This window comes from Sciurus vulgaris, assembly GCF_902686455.1.
Source record: "Sciurus vulgaris genome assembly, chromosome: 17".
In the NCBI taxonomy this organism is placed as follows: domain Eukaryota; kingdom Metazoa; phylum Chordata; class Mammalia; order Rodentia; family Sciuridae; genus Sciurus; species Sciurus vulgaris.
Genome location: NC_136478.1, coordinates 30,790,975 through 30,814,423, shown reverse-complemented (window position 1 = coordinate 30,814,423; position 23,449 = coordinate 30,790,975). Strand labels below are relative to the sequence as shown.

At 38.7% G+C, this 23,449-nt stretch overlaps 2 protein-coding genes across 8 annotated transcripts in view; one reads left to right on the top strand and one right to left on the bottom strand.

Annotated features, from left to right (window-relative positions):
* The window catches only part of RBL2 (RB transcriptional corepressor like 2), a 53,356-nt gene extending 40,192 nt beyond the window's left edge, over positions 1-13,164 (top strand). For all 4 annotated transcript variants that reach the window (XM_079118526.1, XM_079118527.1, XM_079118528.1 and 1 more), the window contains 5 exons: positions 1,954-2,025; positions 2,994-3,099; positions 3,671-3,876; positions 4,456-4,620; positions 12,033-13,164. In XM_079118526.1, coding sequence (XP_078974652.1) covers positions 1,954-2,025; positions 2,994-3,099; positions 3,671-3,876; positions 4,456-4,620; positions 12,033-12,203 — 720 coding nt within the window. In that variant the 3' untranslated portion in view covers positions 12,204-13,164. The remainder of the gene's footprint in view (positions 1-1,953; positions 2,026-2,993; positions 3,100-3,670; positions 3,877-4,455; positions 4,621-12,032) is intronic.
* Positions 13,165-13,224: 60 nt separating this feature from the next.
* On the bottom strand, positions 13,225-22,894 carry AKTIP (AKT interacting protein). Of its 4 annotated transcripts, none has more exons than XM_079118535.1 (10): positions 22,762-22,894; positions 20,160-20,269; positions 18,487-18,692; positions 16,186-16,250; positions 15,996-16,096; positions 15,442-15,530; positions 15,265-15,363; positions 15,063-15,170; positions 14,165-14,225; positions 13,225-14,001 (listed from the first exon to the last, which is right to left on the bottom strand). In XM_079118535.1, the coding sequence occupies exons 2-10, from the start codon at positions 20,199-20,201 to the stop codon at positions 13,891-13,893; spliced, it is 882 nt and encodes a 293-aa protein (XP_078974661.1). In that variant the 5' UTR covers positions 20,202-20,269; positions 22,762-22,894; the 3' UTR covers positions 13,225-13,890. The 4 variants fall into 4 exon arrangements, with proteins under 4 accessions (XP_078974661.1, XP_078974664.1, XP_078974663.1 ...); XM_079118538.1 differs by having other exon boundaries at positions 13,225-13,998; XM_079118537.1 differs by lacking the exon at positions 22,762-22,894 and adding an exon at positions 22,319-22,695.
* Positions 22,895-23,449: the final 555 nt, after the last annotated feature.

The following is a 23,449-nucleotide window of genomic DNA, read 5'->3' as shown; positions in this document are numbered from 1 at the left end:
TGGGGACTTGTGCATGTGAGACAAGCACTCTACCACCTTTCATTTCTGATTGTAGTAATTTGAATCTTCTCCCTTATTTCTCTCAGTCTAAAGGTTTGTCAGTTTTGATCTTTTCAAAGGACTAGCTATTCAGTTTCATTTATTTTCTCTTTAATTTATACTGTTTCTTATTTCTGCTTATTTTAGGCTTAGTTTTTGCTCTTTCTAGTGTCTTCAGATGGACTTTAAGGTCTTTGTAAAGATATTTCTAATATCTTAACATCTTTTATAATGTAGGCATTAACAATTATAATTGTTAGCTTCATCTCCTAAGCATGCTCTATATTCATCTGAATTTCCCTTTTGGTTTCTTTTTGACTCATTTTTTATCTTTGAATATGTTAATTTCTACATTTTTCCTGAATTTCTTCCTTTACTGACCTCTAGTTTCATTTCACTGTTGCTTAAAAAAGAAAACATTGTATTATTTCAGTCCTTTTAAATGTATCAAGGTTTTATAGCCTAGTACAGAGAATTTCGACACACATTGGAGAATGTGTATTGTCACCTTTGGGTGTTCTATAGATCTGTTATGTCTGATTGTTTCATAGTATTAAAGTCTGTTTCTTTTTTGAGTTTCTGCATTATTGAAAGTAAATTGAAATCTTCAAATGTTGAAATTTTCTATTTTCCCCTTCATTTCTGAGTTTTTGTTTAGTGGTACAAGGGATTGAACGGAGCGCCTTCCACAGCTAGGCAAGCACTCTACCACAGAGCTACACCCCTAGCCTTGGTTCATGTAATTTAATGCCCTGTTAATATGTGTGCTTGTGTTTATTACTTCCTAGTATAGCTTCCTGATGGATTGGTCATTTTGACAACTTTTTTGTTCTAAAATTTGTTTTATATAGTGTGATATTTATGTACTTGCAACCTCGTATTTTTGTGGTTGTGGTCTTCTAAGTCTTTTTACTTCAAAGTATGTGTGTGTCTATACACATGTATATATTTTTGTACTGGGCATTAAATTCAGAGCCACTTTATCACTGAGCTATCCCCCAGCCTTTTTTGAGACAGGGTCTTGCTAAGTTGCTGAGGCTGGCCTTGAACTTGAGATTCTTCCAAGTTACTGTGATTACAGGCATGTACCACTGCACCCAGCTTGTATTTTTAAATCTAACATCTCCTGTAAACAATACAGTTGGATCTCATTTCTTATCTAGTCTGACAGTCTCCACTTTTGGGGGGGCAGTACCGGGGACTGAACTCAGGGGCACTTGACCACTGAGCCACATCCCCAGCCCTATTTTGTATTTAATTTAGAGACAGGGTCTCACTGAGTTGCTAAGTGCTTCAGTTTTGCTGAGGCTGGCTTTGAACTCGAGATCCTCCTGCCTCAGCCTCCTGAGCTACTGGGAATACAGGCATGTGCCACCACACCCAGCGTCTTTCTGCATTTTTACTATGATATACTGGATTGGAGCATGGATCTCTGAGTATCCTACTTGGAGTTTTTTGAGCTTCATGTGTGTACATTAAAACCAATTGGGAAGATTTCACTATTTCTCTGAACACTTTTTTGCTTCTCTCCCCCTTGGTATTCCCATTACACATAGGATGGTGTGTATATTTCTCTTTTTTTCTATCTGTTCTTTGGATCATACAATCTCTTTATTCAATTTTGCTAATTATTTTTTTTTCCTTCCTGGTTCAAATTTACTATTCTATAGTCAATTTTTCCTTTCAGTTATTGTGCTTTTCTACACTGGGTCTTGGTTCACATACCACAATCCTCTGCTTTAGATTTTCTTGAATAGACGTTTTTTCATTTGCTATATGCCCTCAGGACCAATTCTAGAGATTTTAGATATGTTTTTAAATACAATTTTTACTACTTGCAGTGGATAGCAGAATCACTGAGCTCCTCACTTGATCATGCCAGAATTTGATTTGAGTACTCTCATTTTTTGCCAGGTCACAAAAGAAGACAAGTCCTTTCAGAATATCATGCGTTGTTATAGGACTCAGCCACAGGCCAGAAGCCAGGTAACTACGCACTGAACATAAAGCTTAAAGTCTGTGATGAATACATAGATTAACTACTTTAAGGGAAGTTGCTACTTTCATCTCTCTTTAGTCATAGACAAAGAATTTCACATGTTGGTTAAGTCCCTTTTTCCTTCAAGGGCAACAATATGGAATATTAATTCACAGAACCACTAGATAGAAATTATCTTGATTTAGTAAACATTACATTTAACCAAGATAATGTTAAATTGTTGCTCCCTGTCGGGCAACAAGGTCCCATGTACCTCCTCAGGGCCTGCCTGAGGAGAATACAAGGCCACGCAGGATGATGCACACCAGAGCCGGGAGGTCTGTCAGCGCACGAGGCACAGCAGGAACTCATTTATTGAGGAAGTCACACAGCTTTTATGTAGGGTGGGGGCTAGGCGGGAGCCAATCAGCTTAAAGGTCAGCAAGGCATGGGGGGGTTCACACAGGCGAGAGTCCCATAGGACTCTATGGCAAGCAGGAGCTGATCACGTTCGCGGAACCAATCCCTGATGGTGGTCCAATTCATCGTCATTAACTATTGAAACCGCCTTTGAGGCCTTGATCTAGCTCTCTCGCCAGGGAGTAAGGAGTCAGCCTGAGTTAGTTAACATGTCATTAGTCCCAACAGTTAAATGAAAATTTAAAACCCATTTTTTCTTCTAATACCATTTATCTCAAAGGCAAGAATGCTAGATCTCTGTAGATGACTTAGAATGAATTGAATTTTATGGTTGGGTGCTATTATGCTCTGTAGTAATTTTAGGCAGTACATGGCATATGAAGCTAGACAGGCTCTGATGTAAATCCAGGATTTGTTATTTAATAGCCGTGTGACCTTGTCTGCATTTCTTAGACAAAACCCACTTACTGTTGTGAGAATTAAGTAACATGCCAAGATTCTATCATTTAGGATGCATTTAATAAATACTAGTTTCAGTCATTCTTTCTCTTTAAAGGTGTATAGAAGTGTTTTGATAAAAGGGAAAAGAAAAAGAAGAAATTCTGGCAGCAGTGAGAACAGAAGCCATCAGAATTCTCCAACAGAACTAAATAAAGATAGAAGTAAGCAGATCTTTTTGAACTCAAAAACAAAATTAGGAGCTTTTCTGTTTTTTAGACCTAAGAGACTAAGGATTACTACATGAAGTAAATATTGTAGCAAGTGTTTTATTGGCAAAGAATCTGCTAGAAAAATAAATTCTAAATTTAGTGGCAAAGTTGTCCATTCCATCATTCTGAGGCACAAAGTGCATAACATTTTTCTCCAGGGGAATTAGAAAAGGCTTCAGACAGGAATCTGCTGGCCTGAGTTCCAGAAAGAACTGGCATGTCAATTGGAGCCATGCTACGGCAGTGCCATTTCTAGTTACTCAAGGCACCACTTACAGCAGGGCTCAGATCCTACAAAACTTGGTGTAACTTATGAATGGAAACTAACCTGTAAACCTGTGCTGCAGTTATGGCGTGGGAGTAAAGTTATTTTCTGAGCTTTGCTTATTATTGGTATGAAGAATAAACTTCCCACTTAAGTAATGCAGGTAGCTGTTCAGCTTTTTGCTACTGAATTTTCTTTTTTAAAACAATCAGTACTAGCAAACTCTATGTTTAACACTCTCTGTTCTACCGGCTGCAGCCAGTAGAGACTCCAGCCCAGTCATGAGGTCAAGCAGCACCTTGCCAGTTCCACAGCCTAGCAGCGCCCCTCCTACGCCTACTCGTCTCACAGGCGCCAACAGTGACATGGAAGAGGAGGAGCGAGGAGACCTCATTCAGTTCTACAACAACATCTACATAAAACAAATCAAAACATTTGCCATGAAGTACTCACAGGCAAACACAGTAGGTTTCATAGTATTTCCTTCATGCTTTTTTGACTCCGGAGGAATGAATAATCATTTATGTTTGACCTGTTCATATATAGACTAGATTTATAAGCAGCTATTAAGTAAAACTAAGGAAGTCTTCAAGAGAAGAAATTTGCCTCTCCAATATCATTGATACTATTAAGCATTAAGAATAAGATTGTATTTGGATTCCCTATGAAGTACAAGACAGTTATATGGATTCAAATTGCTCAGTATTTAATGGTGACAGTGATCTTAGCAATTATTTAATTTTCTTTATACCTCATTTTCTCATAAAATAGTAAGAGATGTAGTTTCTAGCTTTATAGGGTTGTTGTGAGGATGAGATGACAATAATGGATTTAAAAATGCTTAAAACAGTTATGGCATAAACTAAGCACTTAAAATGTTTGTTACTAAGTAAGATTTCCTTTAGGTTTGATCGTTGCTACTAATACATCACTGTTTACCTTTCATAAAACTACAGGCTTATTTCACCTCTTAATAAAAACTTTCTAATCAGGTATTTTTATTAAAATGATTTTCTTAGAATTACTGATTTTGTTTTTAACAGATGGAAGCACCTCCACTCTCCCCCTATCCATTTGTCAGAACAGGCTCCCCTCGCCGAATACAGTTATCTCAAAATCATCCTGTCTATATTTCCCCACATAAAAATGAAACAATGCTTTCACCACGAGAAAAGATTTTTTACTACTTCAGCAACAGTCCATCAAAGGTAAGACTGACATAAATGTTGGCCTTTACGAGCCCTAAAATGCATTTAGGATGCTACAAATGGGGTTTGTGCTAATCCTAGGTACTCGCTAGAGTGATGAGAACTGCCAGGGAACAGTGGACAGTAAGTCACAATGCAGCAAAAACCAGGGTTGGTTGGTTTGATTTTTGAGCTTTGTGGTTAGAAATAGGTAAGGGATTCCGATTTATCTTTATCCACCCCCCACCATCACTTTTATTTGTGCATTTTGAACATTCGGCTATAAATTATTTGTAAAGTTTATTTTTCCAAATTTGTTATTTAGAGATCCAAATGTTCTGTTTTTGATTAGAGAGTTCCTAATTTGTAGGACAGACAGTCCTCTGGACTCTGGACTCTGTCAAAGGGAAGAAACGAGAGTGCAGTGTGATAGTCCTAAATTTATGTGGTAGCAATCTGCCTCTATCTGAGAAGAGCAGAAAGGATTCAGGCTTAATGGTGAAAAGTTAGAAAGTTTCAGAGCAGCAGATGAAAACAATATCCTGGGGGCAATAAGGTCAGAATATTGGGAATCCTCTAACAGTGGTAGAGAGTGAGGGAGGGGCTATCAAAGAGAATAAAGAGGAATGTCTATCAAACCAATGCATGATCTGTGGGTCCTGTGTAGGATCTACACCAGTTACATAAAACAAATCAAAACATTCGCCATGGAGTACTCACCAGCAAACACAGTAGGTTTCATAGTATTTCCTTCATGCTTTTTTGACTCCGTAGGAATGAATAATCGTTTATGTTTGACCTATTCATACATAGACTGCATTTATAAGCATCTATTAAGTAATAAATCTGAATCCCTAGTTATTGGGACAACTAGGAAAATTTAAATGTAGACTTCAATGTAATATTTATCTTAAAACTTCTTAAATTTCTTTGGTATTGATAATACTGGATTATGTAGGGAGACTGTACTCAAAGTATTCAGTGGTGAAATGTCCCAGTGTCAAGACAGCAGCTTAGGAAATACACATATGTGCACACACACATACACCCGCCCCCCCAATTTATACAGCAAGAACAAATATGATTAAATACTGTTAATTGATAATGGGAATGCAACATACTAGTCTTTGAACTTTATAGGCTTGGAATCTTAAAAGTATCCCATACCTTGGAAGAAATTTATACCTTGTTGAAAATTAGTATACATGAAGACACACCAGTGCTTCTGAATAGGAAGCTCAAGCCGTAGGATTCCTCCTACCATTATATGAGTTTAGTCAAATTCCAATGATATTCCAAGTTGGATTTTTTATGGAACTCAAATTGGCAATTATAACCTTTAAAAAAAAATGAGGGGAAAAAATAACAGAATGAATCAAACAACATTACACTATGTAATTTATGATTACACAAACGGTATGCCTTTACGCCATGTACAAACAGAGAAACAACATGTATCCCATTTGTTTACAATAAAAAAAGAGAAAAAAATGGAGTGGGAGGAAATCATTAATATTTTTATAAAATTGACTCTCAACTTATAGCCAAATAAATTCCAAATGGATTAGGGCGTTAAAAGAGAAAAAAAGGAATCATAAAACTAGTAGGTGATACACATCACTGCTTTTCTGACCACTAATATTTTCTAAATACAAAAATGTATAGGTATTAGACAAAGGAGATGATGAACTGGAATAATTCAAAAGAAGGTAAAAAAGGAGGGAAAAGGCAAGAATATATAGGAAAATGATAAACAGCAATTAAATGTAAGTGGTCTAAATACACCAAAAAAATAAATTATCAGATTGAAAAAGACCAAACAATATGCTGCTTCTAAATAACCTCTTTTAAATGTAAAGACACACAGTTTAAAAGAATAACTCAGATGTTCAGTAACTGATGAAAAAAATGTACATCCATAAAATGGATTATTACATGGCAATAAAAAGGAATGATCTACTCATATATACTTCAGTATGGATGGACCTGGAAAACACTGTTAGATGAAAGAAGGCAGTTGCCAAAGACCACATGTTGTATGATTCCATTTATGAGCACTGTACAGAATGGGCATGTATAGTGGCAGAAAGTAGATTAGTGTTTGCCTGGAAGGGAAGAGTTTCCAATCGTCAACCTAGATAGCAGCTACTTGCCCAGGAGTCCACAACTCTGGGAACATACCAAAAGCCATGAAGTTGTTACACTTTATGTGGGTGAACTGTATCTCAATAAGGTTGTTTTTATCTCAATAAGGCTGTTAAAGAATGGAAAAAGCTATACCATGCTTTCACTAATTAAAAGAAAACTAGAGTAGCTGTATTAATAAGCGTTTAAGTAGATTTGAGTACATGATCAGTGATATTTTCTTAGTGATAGTGCAGTTATACAGTTCTCAACAGAACAGTTAATAGCCTGGTGGCACGCACCTGTCATCACAGCTACTATTACGGAGACTGAAGCAGGAGGATTGCAACTTGGGCAATTTAGCAAGACACCATCTTGAAATAAAATGAAAAGGACTGGGGATGCAGCTAAGTGGTAGACTACCCTCTGTTAATTCCCCACTACCACAAGAAAGAAAAAGATTCAGAGATTCAACGTAATTGATAAAATTGGAAAATCAGTAAGGCTATAAACATTATCAAGCGGATTAGCTAACTGACATCTGTAGAACACTCCAATAGCATCGACTGTACATGGAATACTTGAAAACACAGACTACATTCTGGACCAATAGACCACTCTAAAAACATTTTTGGTAGTGCTGGGGATTGAACCCAGGGACTGACACATGCTACATCCTCAGTCCTAACAACAAATTTAAAAATTATTTATTTCTGGTACTGGATATTGAACCCAGGGACACTTAACCACTGGGCCACATCTCTAGCCCCTTTTATTTCTGAGACAGGACCTTGCTTGCTAAGTTACTGAGGTCCGAGGCTGGCTTTGTGCGACTACGATCCTTCTGCCTTTGCCTCTACAGTCATTGGGACTGTAGGTATGCACCACTGTGCCTGGTTATCAATACATTTTAATGTATTTTTTCAACTTTTTTTTCTGGTTATGGTGATATCAAATCAGATATTAAAGAGAAAGGATATCTGGCAAATCCAGTTTTTGAGAACTAAATCAGAATTCTGTGGGTCAAAGAAGAAACAAGAGAAACTGGAAAGTATTTTAGACTAAATGAAAATGAGAATCCAAACTAATTTGTGGGACACAGCTCATGTGGTGCTCAAAGGAAAATGTAAAGCACTAAGAACATCTCTATTAGAAAAGAAGATAGATTTCAAATTAGCGATCTCAGATTTAAGCTTAAAAAACTAAAAAGAAACTAGGAATCATTGAAATAGAAAATAAAACAAAACCCCACCCAGAAAAATCAAGGCAATCAAAGACTAGGTTTTTGTGGGTTTTTTTAAATTTGGTTTTGTGTGTGTGTGTGTGTTGCTGGAGATTGAACCCATGGCCTTGTGCAGGTGAGGCAAGCACTCTACCAACTGACCTATATTCCCAGCCCAAAGACTAGGTTTTTTTGAAGAAAAAAATTTGAAAAATTGATATATTTCTGTGCACTCATCAGGAAAAAGTGACATTATCAATATACACTAAAGGTATAATGAGGATTAAGAAACATTTTTTTTTTTTTGCCAAAAAATGATAAGGCAGATGAAATGGACCTAAAGTAATAAAACTCACTCAATAATAAGTAGCCTCAAAACTGTGGGCCCAGACAGCTTTACTGGTCAGTTCTACCAAACATGTAAGGAAGAAATAATGCTACTGTATAAACAATGGAAGAAAACAAATGACAAAACTCAGTATTCAGTCATGTAAAAACTATGGGAATGTCCTGAGAGAGGCTGAGAATGAACACATGCCAAAATATCTATAGACAACATTATTCTTAATGTGAACGACTGAGTACCTTCCCCCAAGATAAGGCAAGGATGTCCATTCTCACTCCTCCTATTCAGCATTATAACTAGAGGTCACACCATGTACAATCAGGCAACATAAGGCATACAGACTGAACTATGTACACAAAAGCCACAAAGAACTGACAGTTTCTGGAACTAATGAGATTTAAGGAGTTTATGAAAATCCATACGGAAAAATAAGATTTCTATGTGCTACTAATGAAGAATAAGAATTTAAACCCCCAAAATAACATTAAGAAATTAAATAGGTGTGAGACTTAAAACTACAGAACCTTGTTGAAAGAAACTAAAGCCTGAGAAGAGAGAAATGTTGTGTTCATGATCTGAAAAACAAGATACGAGTTTTCTCTAAGTTGATCTACAAATTAAACCCAATTTCACCCCAAATCCTAGCATATTATATATTTATTTGTATAAATTAAACTATGCTAAAATGTGTATGGAAAGGCAATGGAAATACAATAACTAAAATAATTTTGGAAAAGTTGGAGGAGTCACACTATCTGATTTCAAGACTCAATAGTCATAGCAGTTACAACAAGCATACTGCTTCTCAAGGTGTAGACAGAGCACTGGAACATCCAGAAGTGGAGCAGGTGTATGAGGTCAACTGATTTTCAATAGGTGGAAAAAGGATAGCTTTTTTAACGGATGGTGCTGAAATAATTGGGTATCTGTATACTGTGATAGTAAACTTATACCCATTATCCTGTACCACATATAAAAACAAACCAAAGATGACACCTAGGAAATAAAAAACCTTGATTGACATATGTTATGGAAAGACTTCTGAGATACATCAAAGTATAATCCATTAAGTATTTTATCAAAATTAAGAACTTCTCCTTAAAAGACACTGTTAAGAGAATGAAGGGGGGGGGGGGAACTTCATGGTAACTGAGAAGGTAATTACAAATCCCAAATCTAATAAAAGACATATTTACAACATATAAAGAATTCTCAAATTCCAATGGCAAAATAAACTACCTAAGATAAAAAGTTGGCAAAAGATCTGAACACACTTCACCCATTACATGCCTGTTGGAATGGCTTCTATCAATGACAAGGTGGAGCAACTAGAACTTTTCTATGCTGTTGGCGAGAATGCAAAATGGTATAGCCGCTCTGGAATTTAGTGTGGCGGTCTTCCTTACTATACAACCAGTAATCTCATTCCTAGGTATTTACTCAAGTGAAAATTTATGTTTATAAATGAACCTGAATGTTTATGGTGACTTTATTCCTAACCAAAAAGTATAAAACAGTGGAAATGTCCTTTGGCTGGTTAATGGATAGACCTGCAGTGCAGCAGAGAATGAACTATAATACAATAAAAAAGAAACAGCTGATACATAACAACTTGTATGATCTCAAATGCATTAATGCCCAAGAGAAAAATATGTACTCAGGCTACTTTTATGATTCCATTTCTGTGACATTCTAGAAAATGCAAAACCAGAGGACAGGAAACATCAGTGGTTGCTTAGAAGTAGGTGGACCACAGGAAGGTATGAAATAATTAGAAAAGAGGAAATGTTTTAAGTTTCTCTTATGGTATTCATACAACTAAGTATTTGTTCAAATGTGCAGATGTACTAAAAAGGGTATTGTACTGCATATAAACCCAAGGTAGGGAGCCAGTATTTTGCGTGAAAAGGGATTAAGCATCCTGATCAGTGAATCCTGCATCTGCAGTATCACCAAAAGAAATTCCAACCCAGAAATGGGAGTTTCTTCAGTAAATGATAGTAACTATTAGGCTGCTGGGTGGAGAAATATGCATCATGATTACTTAATAGATGATAACTGAGACCAGGGCAGAACATTACAAAGCACGAAGTAACTTGGGTCTGCAGCCAACTTATAATAAATGGACATTTACACTACCAGGAGAAAATAATCAAGTATCACACAAGTCAGTTAAGATGAAGACTTATCATTAGTAATAACTGTAAGAGGAATTTCAGTGAATTGCTACAGTTAGTTGAAGAATAAGTCAAATATTATATATTTAATTATAGTAGTGTAGTATAGTTGTTTAACAGCATTAAGTAATACTGCTATAATGAAGTAGTATACAATACATCACTAGAGGATTAGTCTGTGATAGAGACATACCACAAAATATTGTATAGCTGTTAAGAGATGTGATGGACCATATGTATGATGTGGGAAGATCTAAGGTGGTTGTCGACTGTATATAAGTATACTATTTTAAAACTCCATTACCCCAGTAATGTAATATTTCTAGGAATAAGTGCATTCCTAGAAAAAAGGAGGATATAAAGCACGCCAGTTTGTTTAGTGGAATAATAGGTCTCCCTGGGGAATGGGTGAGGAGAAAGTTGAGGTGGATTCTGTATGAATTTTCTTTGGAATAAGAATTTATATATGTTTAACCTATTTTGTATTGTGTAAATGAATTACGATGTACAAAATACCGTGTTAATTTGTATATATATAATTAACATCACAATATATGTTAATGTGCTATGTATATCTATACATTTTATAATAACCTTTGTACAATCATATGATTAGCATTATACGGTTAGTGTATTCAGTAAAAAACATAAGGAGTACCTGGGTAAGTGGGACACTACAGAGACAGCAAATGCAGACCAGTTCTTTTAGGAAGGCAGAATAGAAAGGGTCCAAGGAAGCTTTCTTAAGATGTTAAGATTTGTGAAAATGCATATGCTGATAAAAAACATTTTGTGATTTTATTTAATTTTATTGGTTATTGCAAAGTAAATAAAGTGATAACTGTGAATATGTGCAGGGGATGAGAAGTGAATGGGGTATAGATCAAATAAGACCAGCCGGAGTTTCTGAAGTGGGGTGAGGAGCACGTGAGGATTCATTATACTTGTTTGTCTACTTTATGTTTGAAATTTCCTAAACTACATGTACACGAATATGCTCAGTATGATTTTTATAAAGAAACATGGATAATGAAGCAACACAATGAAATGAAAATTTACCAAGAAGCTACCAGAAAATAGTATTGATAAAAGGCTTTTAGGACTCTGGAGAAAATGCCGAAGGCACCCGAATGTCTCTAGCACTGCAGCACTGCCTTTAATACTAGACTTGAAAAAAAGGGCATAATACTACTGAAAAACCATGCTGTCTTTAAAAAAGGAAAATAGATGTGCATCTAAGTGATTAAGTGTGGCATGGCAATGTGATGCTCTACAGCTATTAAAAAATTCACAAATTTGTACATTGTAGAGACATGCATAGCAAAACCATCTGTGAAGTATGTTAAACACTCTGTCCCTACCCAAAGTGTCAGTCTCAGCCCTCTGATCTAGTGAAGTTGGCAGGACATATCATTCTTTGTAAAGGTTTTTTTTTTTTTTTTTTTCTGTAAAAGCATTCAAATTCTTAGAGGTAAGCTGATTTAAGTCATTTGAGATTCTTTAATACCAAGCTGTATGTATTAGAATTTTTAAGTTCTTATGTCTGTTTTCTCCCTCACCATAGAGACTGAGAGAAATTAACAGTATGATACGGACAGGAGAAACTCCAACTAAAAAGAGAGGGATTCTTTTGGAAGATGGAAGTGAATCACCTGCAAAAAGAATCTGCCCTGAAAATCATTCTGCCTTATTACGCCGTCTCCAAGACGTAGCTAATGACCGAGGTTCTCACTGAGGTTAGTCCCTGGTATTCAAACTGTCTGTTCACAAACTGTTTAGCAGCATCATTTAATGCATGCTAGATTATGGAGCCCTTTTCCTTAATCCAGCTAATTAAGAGTCTGTTAGAAATAGGAAGGGACATTTTTATGAGAACTAGACTCTTCAGTCTCCTGTCCCCTCTGTGCACTTCTCCCCTTCCCCTAGTAGGTGTGGCAGTGTGAAAAGTGATTGTTCAGTTGTGCAATGTCTGAATGAACCTGTATAAGTGGCGGCACTTTAGGGCTGTAAAATGCATGATTTTGTAACCCAGATTTTGCTGTATATTTCTGATGGCACTTTCTACAATGTGAACTTTATTAAGTACAAAACTTCTAGGCTAAATAGCCAATATTTTCTTTAACATTTTTGTACTTTTTTAAGCTGTTTTATGCCTGAGTAAGCCACCTTTTTTGGGCATGCTTTTTAAATTCTCCAGTTGTTATACAGGGATCAGCTGGCTAAGGAAACATTTTTAAATCAAGTTGAATTGAGATAATTAATATGAAAAATTATGACCTCTTTCTTTAGGAGGTAGTTAGCCAAAAGACATGTAAAATATTTGGGTGTGTTCCTAGCAGTCTAAAAAAATAGGTTGGAGAATTTAGGTTTTTATTAGTACATAGTACCATTTATACAAATTAGAAAATATTATTTAACAGCTATTGAACTCTCTCTATATATACCTTTATTAATCACTATTACTCCAGCAGTTTTAAAGTTGAATTAATAATCTTATTAGGGAAAAAATTCAATTGTAAATTGAATCAGTATAAACAAAGTTACTAGGTAACTTCATATTGCTCTAAAAGAAATATGAAACTTACACTGTTCAATTAGAATAGTGTTCTGCAAAATATTTATAAAAACCTCAAGATACTGCTACTGTAATTTTATATCAAAATAAGTGTATTTTTCAATAAAGCATTTATAAATTCGTCTTTGTTTAGTTATATTGAGAAAGGGTGTTTAGTTTCCTGTAGAAATGACAAAACACAATCATTTATTGGTTTATTTTCATCTCTAAACACATTAGTCAATCATCATTTAAATATCTCACTTCATTAGAAACCGTTTTAACACTTTTTCTCCCTCCTGCCATAAAAATACAGTTAAGTAATTTGCCTTTAAAAAAAAAAAAAAAAAAACCAACAAGTGTTCTGGTTTCCTCTCTAATACAGAGATAGCAGTCATAAATCAGTAAGACAGTAGGCTGAAGACTGAAACAATCTTCCACTTACAAGTGCCAAGCTCTAGAGTCTGCTCTCTCTACACCCATTCCTGTCCTCTCCATACGCTAGCACATGTACAACTGAAACCACCAATTTAAGAACTATTAAATAGTGCTGATTTCTGTCTGCTCAGTTTAAATGAGTGCAACTTACCTTTAGCATTATATTCAGAAAAATACATAAGCCTCAAGGTCCCCAATAATTTGGAGTACTGAACTAGATAACCACCCTAAGACACTTCTGACAGAAGTAATGCATTACTTAAAGAGAGGTTTCCAAAACCTGCTGTTAGAACCTACACATACAGGGAAAACACTGATACCCAGTTATGGATCACACGGTTTACTCTTCAGGCAGTCCTTTGCCATTAGTCTGCTTTAACTAGGCCAGAGTCCAGCAGGAAAGTGCACAGTGCACCAGATTCACCATCTCTTAAGTTGCTACTGTTTTCTCTTCTTTACTGAAGGGTTGTACTGAGCCAGGCTTTACCCATGACAGGCCAGCAACATGAACACTTTTATTGTGCTGTTCTTCAGGCTTCTTCTAGGCACAATCAAAAACAGACATTAAAACAAGGTGACTGATGAGGAGAGTTCAGCATGATACAGACTTGCTTCCCCCAAAGTTATTTATATGTAATGAAGGTCTCCAGTGAAGATGTTTTAGAAACAGCAAGTTAACCATTTCAAAGATGGTTTCTACTTACTTTCTGAGTCAGCATCTTCTCTCTGGCTTCATCATGTATAGAAGGATTCCATGGAGAAAAACTGAAGAAGCAGAAAATATTAAAAACAATCTGTGACTTTACAAATGTGCATAACCTCTATTTTTCAAAAATTAAGCCAATTCTAAAAATCTTAAGGAATATTTTTAAAGAATCTTTCCTCTGTTGTCACCATGTTTTAGATGTTATAAATGATTTTCTCATAGTAACTATTCCTTACACGTGGATAAGCTTCACATCAGCCCCTAAAATACTATTAGTTATAACTATTTAAAATACTAAATAGTATTTTAAATGAAGAAAGCAAGGTACAACAAAATTAAATAATTGCTCTGGGTCACCAAAGATAAAAAGTACCAAAGCAGCCAATCAGCTGCCAAGCCCACGCTCTTAACTGTACCACACTGCCTTCCCAGCAGTGCCAATGTTGCCAAAGAACTAACTCACCAATTCTTTAGTTCTTCAAATTCTTTCGGTTGCTTTTCCCCCAAGACCTAACACCACAGTGCCATAGGAACCCGCCATCCTCACACTACTCGCTTTCCCTCTTTTTCCAAATCTGAGTGTTGGTGGGGGTATGGCAGTTGAAGACAACAGCTAACACTGCCAACTGAAAAGTCTTCACATGGGAATGAATTAGCACATTACAAGGGTCCTTAGGAAAAGTCACTCAATATCTTGCCATTGGCACAACATGCTGACAATGTGACGCTTCAGGGAAAGAGGCCGCAAGGCATTGGAAATCAAGTTGACACCAAGGTAGAAAGGCTATTGGCTAACAGAGTGTACAAATTCCTTTTAAATCTTCATTTGAAGGCCACCTGGAAACTGGAAGTGCAGTACTGAAAAGAACAGTTCATCAAGACATCGTACCACTTACCTAATTGCATAGGGGTCTTCTATTTTAGGTTGGTCAAACAAACGAGCAGTGCACACCTTAACACTGTCAACCACTTTACTCTTAAAAAGCTGAATATCCTTTTCATACCTGTGTTCAAAGTTTAAAATCAAAAAATTATCAACCTAATCTACCTAACTGAATTTTAAAATCTATCTTAAAGAACAAAGCAAAAGTCACTTACAGTACTGCAGCCTCTGGGTTTAGGGGGCTTGCTGTATCAATCTTGTAGAAAACTCTCCTTGCATACATTAATACTTGCCAAATATGATTATGGTTCCGCCTAAAGGGAAACATGGCATGATTACTCAGGCTTGCTCCTGTGGTCTCACATCACTAAAAGGGACACTGATTTACTGACCTCCACTTTGCAAATGCTCTCTTCACATCCAGTTCACCTGAGGTGGGATCAACTAGCGGGTGAAAGACGGGAATATCAAACACCAAGCGCTGTATGTAAAGAGAGACATGTTCTTTACTGGACGCACTGGAACTTACAAGACAGACCCCTAAAGAGAGTCACAAAAGGAGCTTCAAGGCAACATGGCAGGCATGTTGTTTAAAGTCACAAAGCCGCTGCAAGAAGGGCACTTAGCTACTTTTAACCGTTCAGTGGTGGAAAAGGCCTCTCACTGCAGCACGACAACTGCCATTCACGTGTAAGTGCTGCAGTACAACCTCCAGCCTCACCTGAACACCCTGCGCAGAGGAAGAATGGAGCTGGAGGCAGAGCGGGCAGACCTGAAGAGGCAACAGAGCACTAAAACCCCACTGGAAAGACAAATGCTCTGGAAAGCCGAAATTGTTAAAAAGATTAGATCAGGAAGAGAACCAACCCAGGAAATCTGTAGGCCCTTTAGTCCCCCCTTGGTTGAATGGAGCCCCACAAACAAAGCCACACTGTCTCCTACTTACTGGACAGTCACCGTCTGGATAGTTATCAGGGATGTAAACTGTGAACTTGAACACACCATCCTGATAAAGCCCATGCCGTATGAATATTACTCCAAACCACACTGCAGGAAAAAAATAAAAATGGTTAAGGCCTGACTTTGTGTCAGAGGAACCAAATATGCTATAAATTAAGAATGAATCCTTATCTTACTTAATGCAGAGCGATAAGATGGCTGCACATAGACGCCTGGCAACTTCTGCTTCACAACCAAGGTACTAAAACAAAAGAGTACAATCATTAACTTGTACAAATCCCAATAACATACACAAATCAAACCATCCTACACTGAGACTAGGAGTCATCCCTCAAGGGACAGCTGACACCCAAACCATACAGGCTGAGTCATCCGTCTCTCACCTGACAACTCTGATCACTGCCCACCTACTGGCTTCATAACCAACTCACAGAATCTTTCAAGCCAACAAAGGAGCCCATATTAAGAAAGCCAGTGAGGGATACACAAAGAATCAGGTTTTACTGCCAGAAATCAGCTTCCCAAAAATATCATCCTGGAAAAAAAAAATCAGCCTATGGATAGTTTTGAACAATTAAATTCAATGTAAATGAGAATATCAATAAAATTGTTGCTTTTGTTATTGTAAATGATGGATCTTACACACATTCAGAAGTTGTTTTTAGCCAGACATGGTGGTACATGCCTGTAATCTCAGCTACTTGAGGAGACTGAGGCAGGAGGATCTCGCTTCAGTTCAAAGCCAGCCTCAGCAGATTATCAAAGCACTTAGCAACTTGGCAAGACCCATTCTCTAAATAAAATATAAAAAAGGGTGGGGAGGTGGCTGTGGTTAAGCACCCCTGGGTTCAAGCTCCAGTACCAAAAAAAACCTAAAGGTGTTTTTAAAACATGATTAATATTTTCCTTTTAGGCTCCAGTAAATTATACTACTGATACAAACAGATGAGTTGTATTAGAATAAAACATGAGATAGAAATAAGATTTTTAAAACTTTTTAAATGCAATTTTAGGTAATTAGTAAGTTAAGATTCCAAGGACTCGTCACATAGTTGTCCTTTTCAGCTTGAATCACCAGATCCACAGTGTCACTTGATGAAGACAGAACTCATTGTGAGTTCTCATGTTGGACTCTACTCCCAAATAAGCCCCTAACTCAGACACTTGAACTTGTGGTCCTTGCTAGGGAGTGAGAAACAGTGCTGAAAACAAGGAAGGACAAGTCTAATGATACAGAGGTATCACTGTCTTTTCTGGGGCCCAGTATCCCACCAATAGCCATTCTGTTCTCTTGCAACTGGAGCTACATGCTGTGATCTGACCTTGAAAAAATACACTGTTCACCTAGGGCTTAAGCCATGTTCACCTGCCATCCTGAATTTTATCAAGTAGTTTATTGGGCCATATTACTTGTATTACCTAGTTGTCATCACATTTCTTTTTAATCATTTAAGTTGTTATCTATTCTAAGTCACTAAAATGCAGCATGTCAACAGCAGGATGGCTGGCAGATGTATCTGCCACAATGAGGTTTACCAGAAAAGGCAATTTTGTGTTCTAATACACAGCAGATTTAACCACCACAATAGGAGCTTGTCTAACTCACTGCCCAGCCTCACACACAAGGCCTCCATTATAAAACTAAAGGGATTGTTGCTACCCAATCACACCCAGCCAATTACACTGGGGCCTCTCATCATGACAACATTAGTACATTGAGAGAACGATCAAGGATGCTTTTAAAATAGCTTCATATACAAAGGAATTTTAAAATGATGGAGACTAAGAATTCTCTGGTTTTTCTGTCCTTTAAACAAACAAATGAACAAAAAAAGCCACCTGAATCCATGTGCTACTTAAGCACCTCGATGCAAGGGCAGACTTCTGTGACCACTCAGTCCTTACCCACATAGAGCCCAAATCTTGATCTCCCTATAATTGCCAAGCCCTGCCTTTGGGGATTATACAAAATAAGTCAAATCCCTTCTAATAACAGACCTCTTAGTATATGAAAACAGCTTTAATAAGTACTTAAGTTGTCTCAAAGCTGGCAGTTCCAGTTTTTTAATTGCTGACCCCTGAACTTCCATATACCCAACCCTACCCTACCAGGACCATCTCCTCAGTCTGCCAGGATGCCTCCAACAAAGTGTTAACCAAAACGGAGCACAATCTTCCAGATGGATCTGACCCAAGGAAGAAAACACTGCCAAATACCTTCCCTCTACAAAAACCTTCTGGAGAGCAGTTCCTCACCTTGCTTAAAGAAAGACTAAACTTAAATTGCTAATTTTCTGATCCACTGTAGGTTCTTCAAGAAAAGAGTAACTTTTTTTCCTGTTCTTGTTCTCCAAAATGGAGCAAGAGGGGGATGGAATTGAGTTTTAAGATTAATTTATAGGTCCATCAGAACACATTTCATTCTTTACCTGCAAGGATCTTTCATAACTGAACCAAACAGTCTGTTAAGAACTTACAATTCTGCAAGAAGAGAGTACTCCAGGTAGAAGGGTCCATACGAAGCATGGGTGCCATTTGCTGACTGTGCTGCTGGGGCAGGAGATGTAGGCTTAGTTATGGGCAAAGCATTTTTGGGAATAGAAGGTAGCTGTTTTTTTGGTGCAGTTCGTGGAGGACTGGTTTTCACATCCCCTGTTAATGTCTTCTCTTCACCATCAGATCGCTATTCAAAATGAAGAACATTTGTTAAGATAATTCTTAAATCACAAGAGTACAGTATTATTAGCTCCATGACCTAAAAGCCAGAATTACTCTCTTGCATGGACACTCTAATGCCATGCTTGAGATCTGAAAGTCCTCTGAGCAAGCAAGTCATATCCAGGCTAAGGGAAGAGCAAAGAATAGGAACTCTTTTTTCTTAGCTGCACCTCAGAAGGACAATGGTCAATATTTATAGCATTAACAAACAGAAAGAAATGGTTTCTTTCAGTGGTACAAAGAAGAAAATGTTTTTTGAAAATGTATTTTTAAACTAAATTTTATTTAGAAAAATTAAATGGTTTCTCCTGGTGACAAGCGGTTACTAAGCCATTAGACAACTGAATAAGTCTAGAAAACTCACTCTGCACATATAAATGCTGGAGAAAGGCAGATGCTGAGAAGTTCAAAATAGTGTGGGTGACTAAAATTAGCCACTATGCAATGTTAGCACTTAGAAACAAAAGAATGAAGATATCTTCTCACTTGCTTGGGTCTGAATTTGATCTTGTCCCTAATGGATAATATTCTAAGTGTGGAAATACATCAGCATACACTGTCATCCTCAGTCAGTGAAAGGGTTAAAATGAGTCAGAAACTAGGTACTTTCCTTGGCACAAGTACAATCAAAGGCTGTTTAATGAGCTGTATAAAAAGTAATGTTCTCTTAGAAGTGGAATTAAGGGTTTATTTTTTATTTTTCTGCTGTTTGCATATTTTAAGTTTTCCTAAAATGAAAATGTTTTCAAAAGAAATATTTAGAAAAATTAATTAGTGCCCCTTTAAAAAAAAGGGCTGATTTGACCATATTGGACTAGCATTTTCAAAAGCTGCTTTAACCACTGACACTTGAAGTTTAATAGAGATACTACTACAATGATTTGTTTCATCATGGGTAAATGTAATCTAAGTGAAAATAATTTTACTTTTTTATTTTTATTTAAAATTTTTTATATGTTGATAGACCTTTATTTTTATTCATTTATTTATATGTGGTGCTGAGAATCGAACCCAGGGCCTCACACACTGAGCCACAACCCCAGCCCCTTGAAAATAATTTTAGAATTGTGATTACAACAATGATTTCTATTCAACAAGCAATCTCAGCATCAGAAACTGACTTTAATGGAAAAACTTATTTCTTCTCACAAATAAAACCTAAACTGGACTGGGGTTATGGCTCAGTGGTAAAGTGGTAAATGCTTAGCATGTGTGAGGCAATGGGTTCAATTCTCAGCACTGCGTATGAATAAAAAATAAAGGTCCATCAATGACTGAAAAAAAAATAAAAATAAAACCTAAACTAGACAAACCAAGTAATTCTGTTAAGATTACAGGTGACATTGGTTGATATGACATTCACCTTCATTCTGACCCTCTTTTCTGACAGAGGCAAACGGGTTTCCTCACTGCACTTACTGACTATACCTACTTTCCGTATGGAGCTTGTAGACATGCTCCAGAAAGGGTTCATAACGTGCACTCCAGAGAAGTTCAGTGGTCCGTGTCATCCAACTCTTCTGTCCTCAGCATTCACTTTACCTTAAAACGATATGGGAAAACACATTCTAATGCCAATAGTTAAAACTTCTGAAATGGTGAGAAACAAATCTGATACCCCAGAGATAAGATATAACGTTATATAATATATAGTTACAAAAGCCTAGGAAATGTCTTCCGTCACCTTCAGAAATAATTTCCTTCTATACCCACTTCCTCCTCTGGCTCCAATTTCTTTTGCACCTTTAGATGCCTACAAGAATCTGCTTGGCAAAGTCTCTGGCTAGGATTCAGAGTATTCAGTGACATGGTTCAGCTTTAGTGCCAGAAATTCTGAAAATATGGACTGCAACAGTAGATACTAGCATAATATCTAGGCATTTAACCAATGGGAAAGCCAGATTCAGAATGCACTGTACCCATCTACACAAGAGTCATATCACTGTTCCCAGGGTCATGGGGACAAATGGTAAAAGACCATGCAGGCTAGCTGATTTAAGAGTGTCTTCAAGTGAGCTGTCTCAAGGACAAAATGATTCCCTCCAGCAAAACTATTAGCCAAGAAATAAGAAAAAACAAGACAGAGCATACCTATGTCAGTAAAGAGGGGGGACATCCCTGCATCCAGGCAGGACCACCCTCAAGAAATTGTGTTTTTTAAACTGGTAAAAATATAGAAATTTTACAGGATTAGGCATTTAAGGAATTACCCAACATTATAGGCAAATGGAAGGAAGAAGACACAAAAAGCATTTCACAAACACAAATCTTCCACTCAAATCTTCAAGTTGTGGATAAGAAAGCATGTCTCAAAGGTCACAGAGTCAGTGGGTCATTTACTAAAAATAAAAAGAAGCAAAGGAAAACCAGCCAAACCCAGCTATAAGGACAGCAACTTCTCTGCTCTGGCGATTCCCCCAGGCTCTGTTGAGTTTAAAGAAAAGCTCCATTCTCTGAATTCCTATTTGTACCATTCAAAAGGCTGAAGGTGAAAAGGGGCAAAATTTAGCAAAAAATTTAGCAAGATTTCCTAAATTCCTAAGAAGCAAAACCATTAGCAAATCATGTACCAAGCGTTTGTTTTCTCTCTGATGAGCCTATGTCATCCACTGGTGGGTACCAAGTCTACCATATACAACCAGTGCCTATCACTTGCCAAGATTTAATGCCACCCAGTAATTAGAGGATGAGGGTCCTAGTTCTAACACTAACATGTTGACAAAATGAATTACCTAGCAACAGCTCTCCACAAATCTGCCTTTAGAGGTTACCGACAGATGAAAATCAAAAATTAGGGGTGTGGGGTGGTGGTGGTCCTGTTTGGCCCAAATGAAAACATTGATTTTCTTACCGAGCACTCCACTGTTCCTTTACACACACCTCATTTAACAGGGACCCACATTCTTGGGATCCAGTGGTGCTCCCGGAGTAGTAAATTTTCTATAAAATCTCACTCAAGTCTAACAACACATTGTGATTCTGTGACTATGCCCTTTAAGAATCCTATAAAACTGGCCCCAGTTCCCATCTTTAAGCAAAAGGTATTTGTTGCTGCCTAGCTTTGTGATGAATTTTTTTAACCCAATGGTTCCAGCAGCAACACAATCGTAAAACTTCGGCCCAGAAATTACACCATTTATTAGATGTCTAATCCACAGCAGAAACAATGACATTCCAATAGGAATGACACAAATGGAGGGGAAAAACAAAAAAACAAAAAACAAAACAAAAAAAAACACTATATCCTTGGCATCAGGAAAAAAATTTAGAATTTCTGCTGGTTCGGGCTCTAAGAACAAAATATGATTACTTCCTTTATAACAGCTGAGAAGTCAGTACCCTTGGCCTGTGCGGATGCTTCCTTACATAGCACAGCCCAAACTAGATCCACTGCTGCTCCTAACTTACCCTGAAATGGGTTTAAATTCCAGGTTAAGAGGAGACAGGGCTTGGCCCAGGGAAGAAGACAAACAGCTCCGGCCCCGGACAAGCTCGCCGGGCACAGTCGAGGCGGGCATCCATCTGGCTGGGTCGGGCACCCTTGCCCGGGGCAGAAATCCATTTCAGAGCACGCAGAGAATCTGGACAAACCTGTCTCGAGGTGACGCAAGGCAGGGGCCGTGTCCTGGCCTTGCAGTTAGCTTGAAGCCAGTCAGGGGTCCTCAAGCCTCTGGGGCGGGGGCTGAGGGCCTCCTGGTCTCAGCGACCACTCGACCACCCTCCCATCCCCCGCCGCCGGGAGCACGGGCCTCGGCCTGGGAGGGCGGGCCCCGGACGAGTCTAGCCGCTGGGCCCGCCTTCCTTCCTCGGGCCAGCCCAGCCCAGCCCATTAGCAGCCCCAAACATGGACTGCAGGCTCCAAGACCGCCGCGCAGCAGGTGCCTGCAAGGCGCACAGGTGCCCGGCCCCGCCCCCGTGTCCCATCGCGGGCCGCCCGTCGCTGTGGAATCAAGAACGCTCAAAAGGGAGACGAATGCCAGGCCCAAAGAAGCTGGGGGCCCGGGCTTATGTACTTCTCAGTCCCCGCGTACTACCAACTGGTTTTCCCCAGAGCCTTCAACGCAGAGTCCCCGGCTGCCGAGCGCCGTCGCCGCCCGACAGCATCTCTGGCTGCAGCGCCAGCCCGGCCCCTGCCCTGTCCCCGCCCCGCTCTGCCCTCAGTGCCGGGCCCCGCCCCCCGCCCACTCCCCTGGACCGGGACTCTTTCCGCCCAGCCTCCAGGCGCCGAGTGGCTTCCACACCTGTCCATCAAGGACGCTCTTCCGGGAGTGTCTGGACGACAGCAAGGCGTCCTGCCAATCAAATCAGTTCCTCTCGGGTGGGGCAGCACTTGACCCTCCCCTTACGTAACAGGGCCTGGAGCGAACTGTCAGTCACGGAAGTGCCTGCCCCTGGGGAGGCATGGGGCGGAAACAAACAAGTACCGGGATACAATTGGCCGCAGCGTCAGCCAGTCACCATGGAGACCCGCCCCCGGGTTTGTGCCGGCAGTGCCTGCCGCCATTCAGGGGTTGTGACTGCGGCGTTTTCTCAGCCCGGCGTCGGGCTGGTTCCCGAGTGGAGGCGGGGCACCTCTGTCGGTGTTGGTTCTCGGCTGCTGCCAGGCCGGGCTGCCACGTGGGGACCACCTGGGTCCCGGAGGCCGGAACGAGAGGGCCGGGGTAGCCGTCAGAGGGAAAGAAAGGACGCTCAGCCGCGCTGAGAAACGCCCATTTTCTACAC

Bases quoted from the DNA above. Each gene is read 5' to 3' on its own strand.
- AKTIP (XM_079118535.1), bottom strand. From the start codon at position 20,201: ATGAACCCTTTCTGGAGCATGTCTACAAGCTCCATACGGAAA. The intron at 18,693-20,159 runs GTAGGTATAGTC...CATTTTGAATAG, and splicing joins CTACAAGCTCCATACGGAAA to CGATCTGATGGTGAAGAGAA. The intron at 16,097-16,185 runs GTAAGATAAGGA...TTTTTCCTGCAG, and splicing joins ATCTTATCGCTCTGCATTAA to TGTGGTTTGGAGTAATATTC.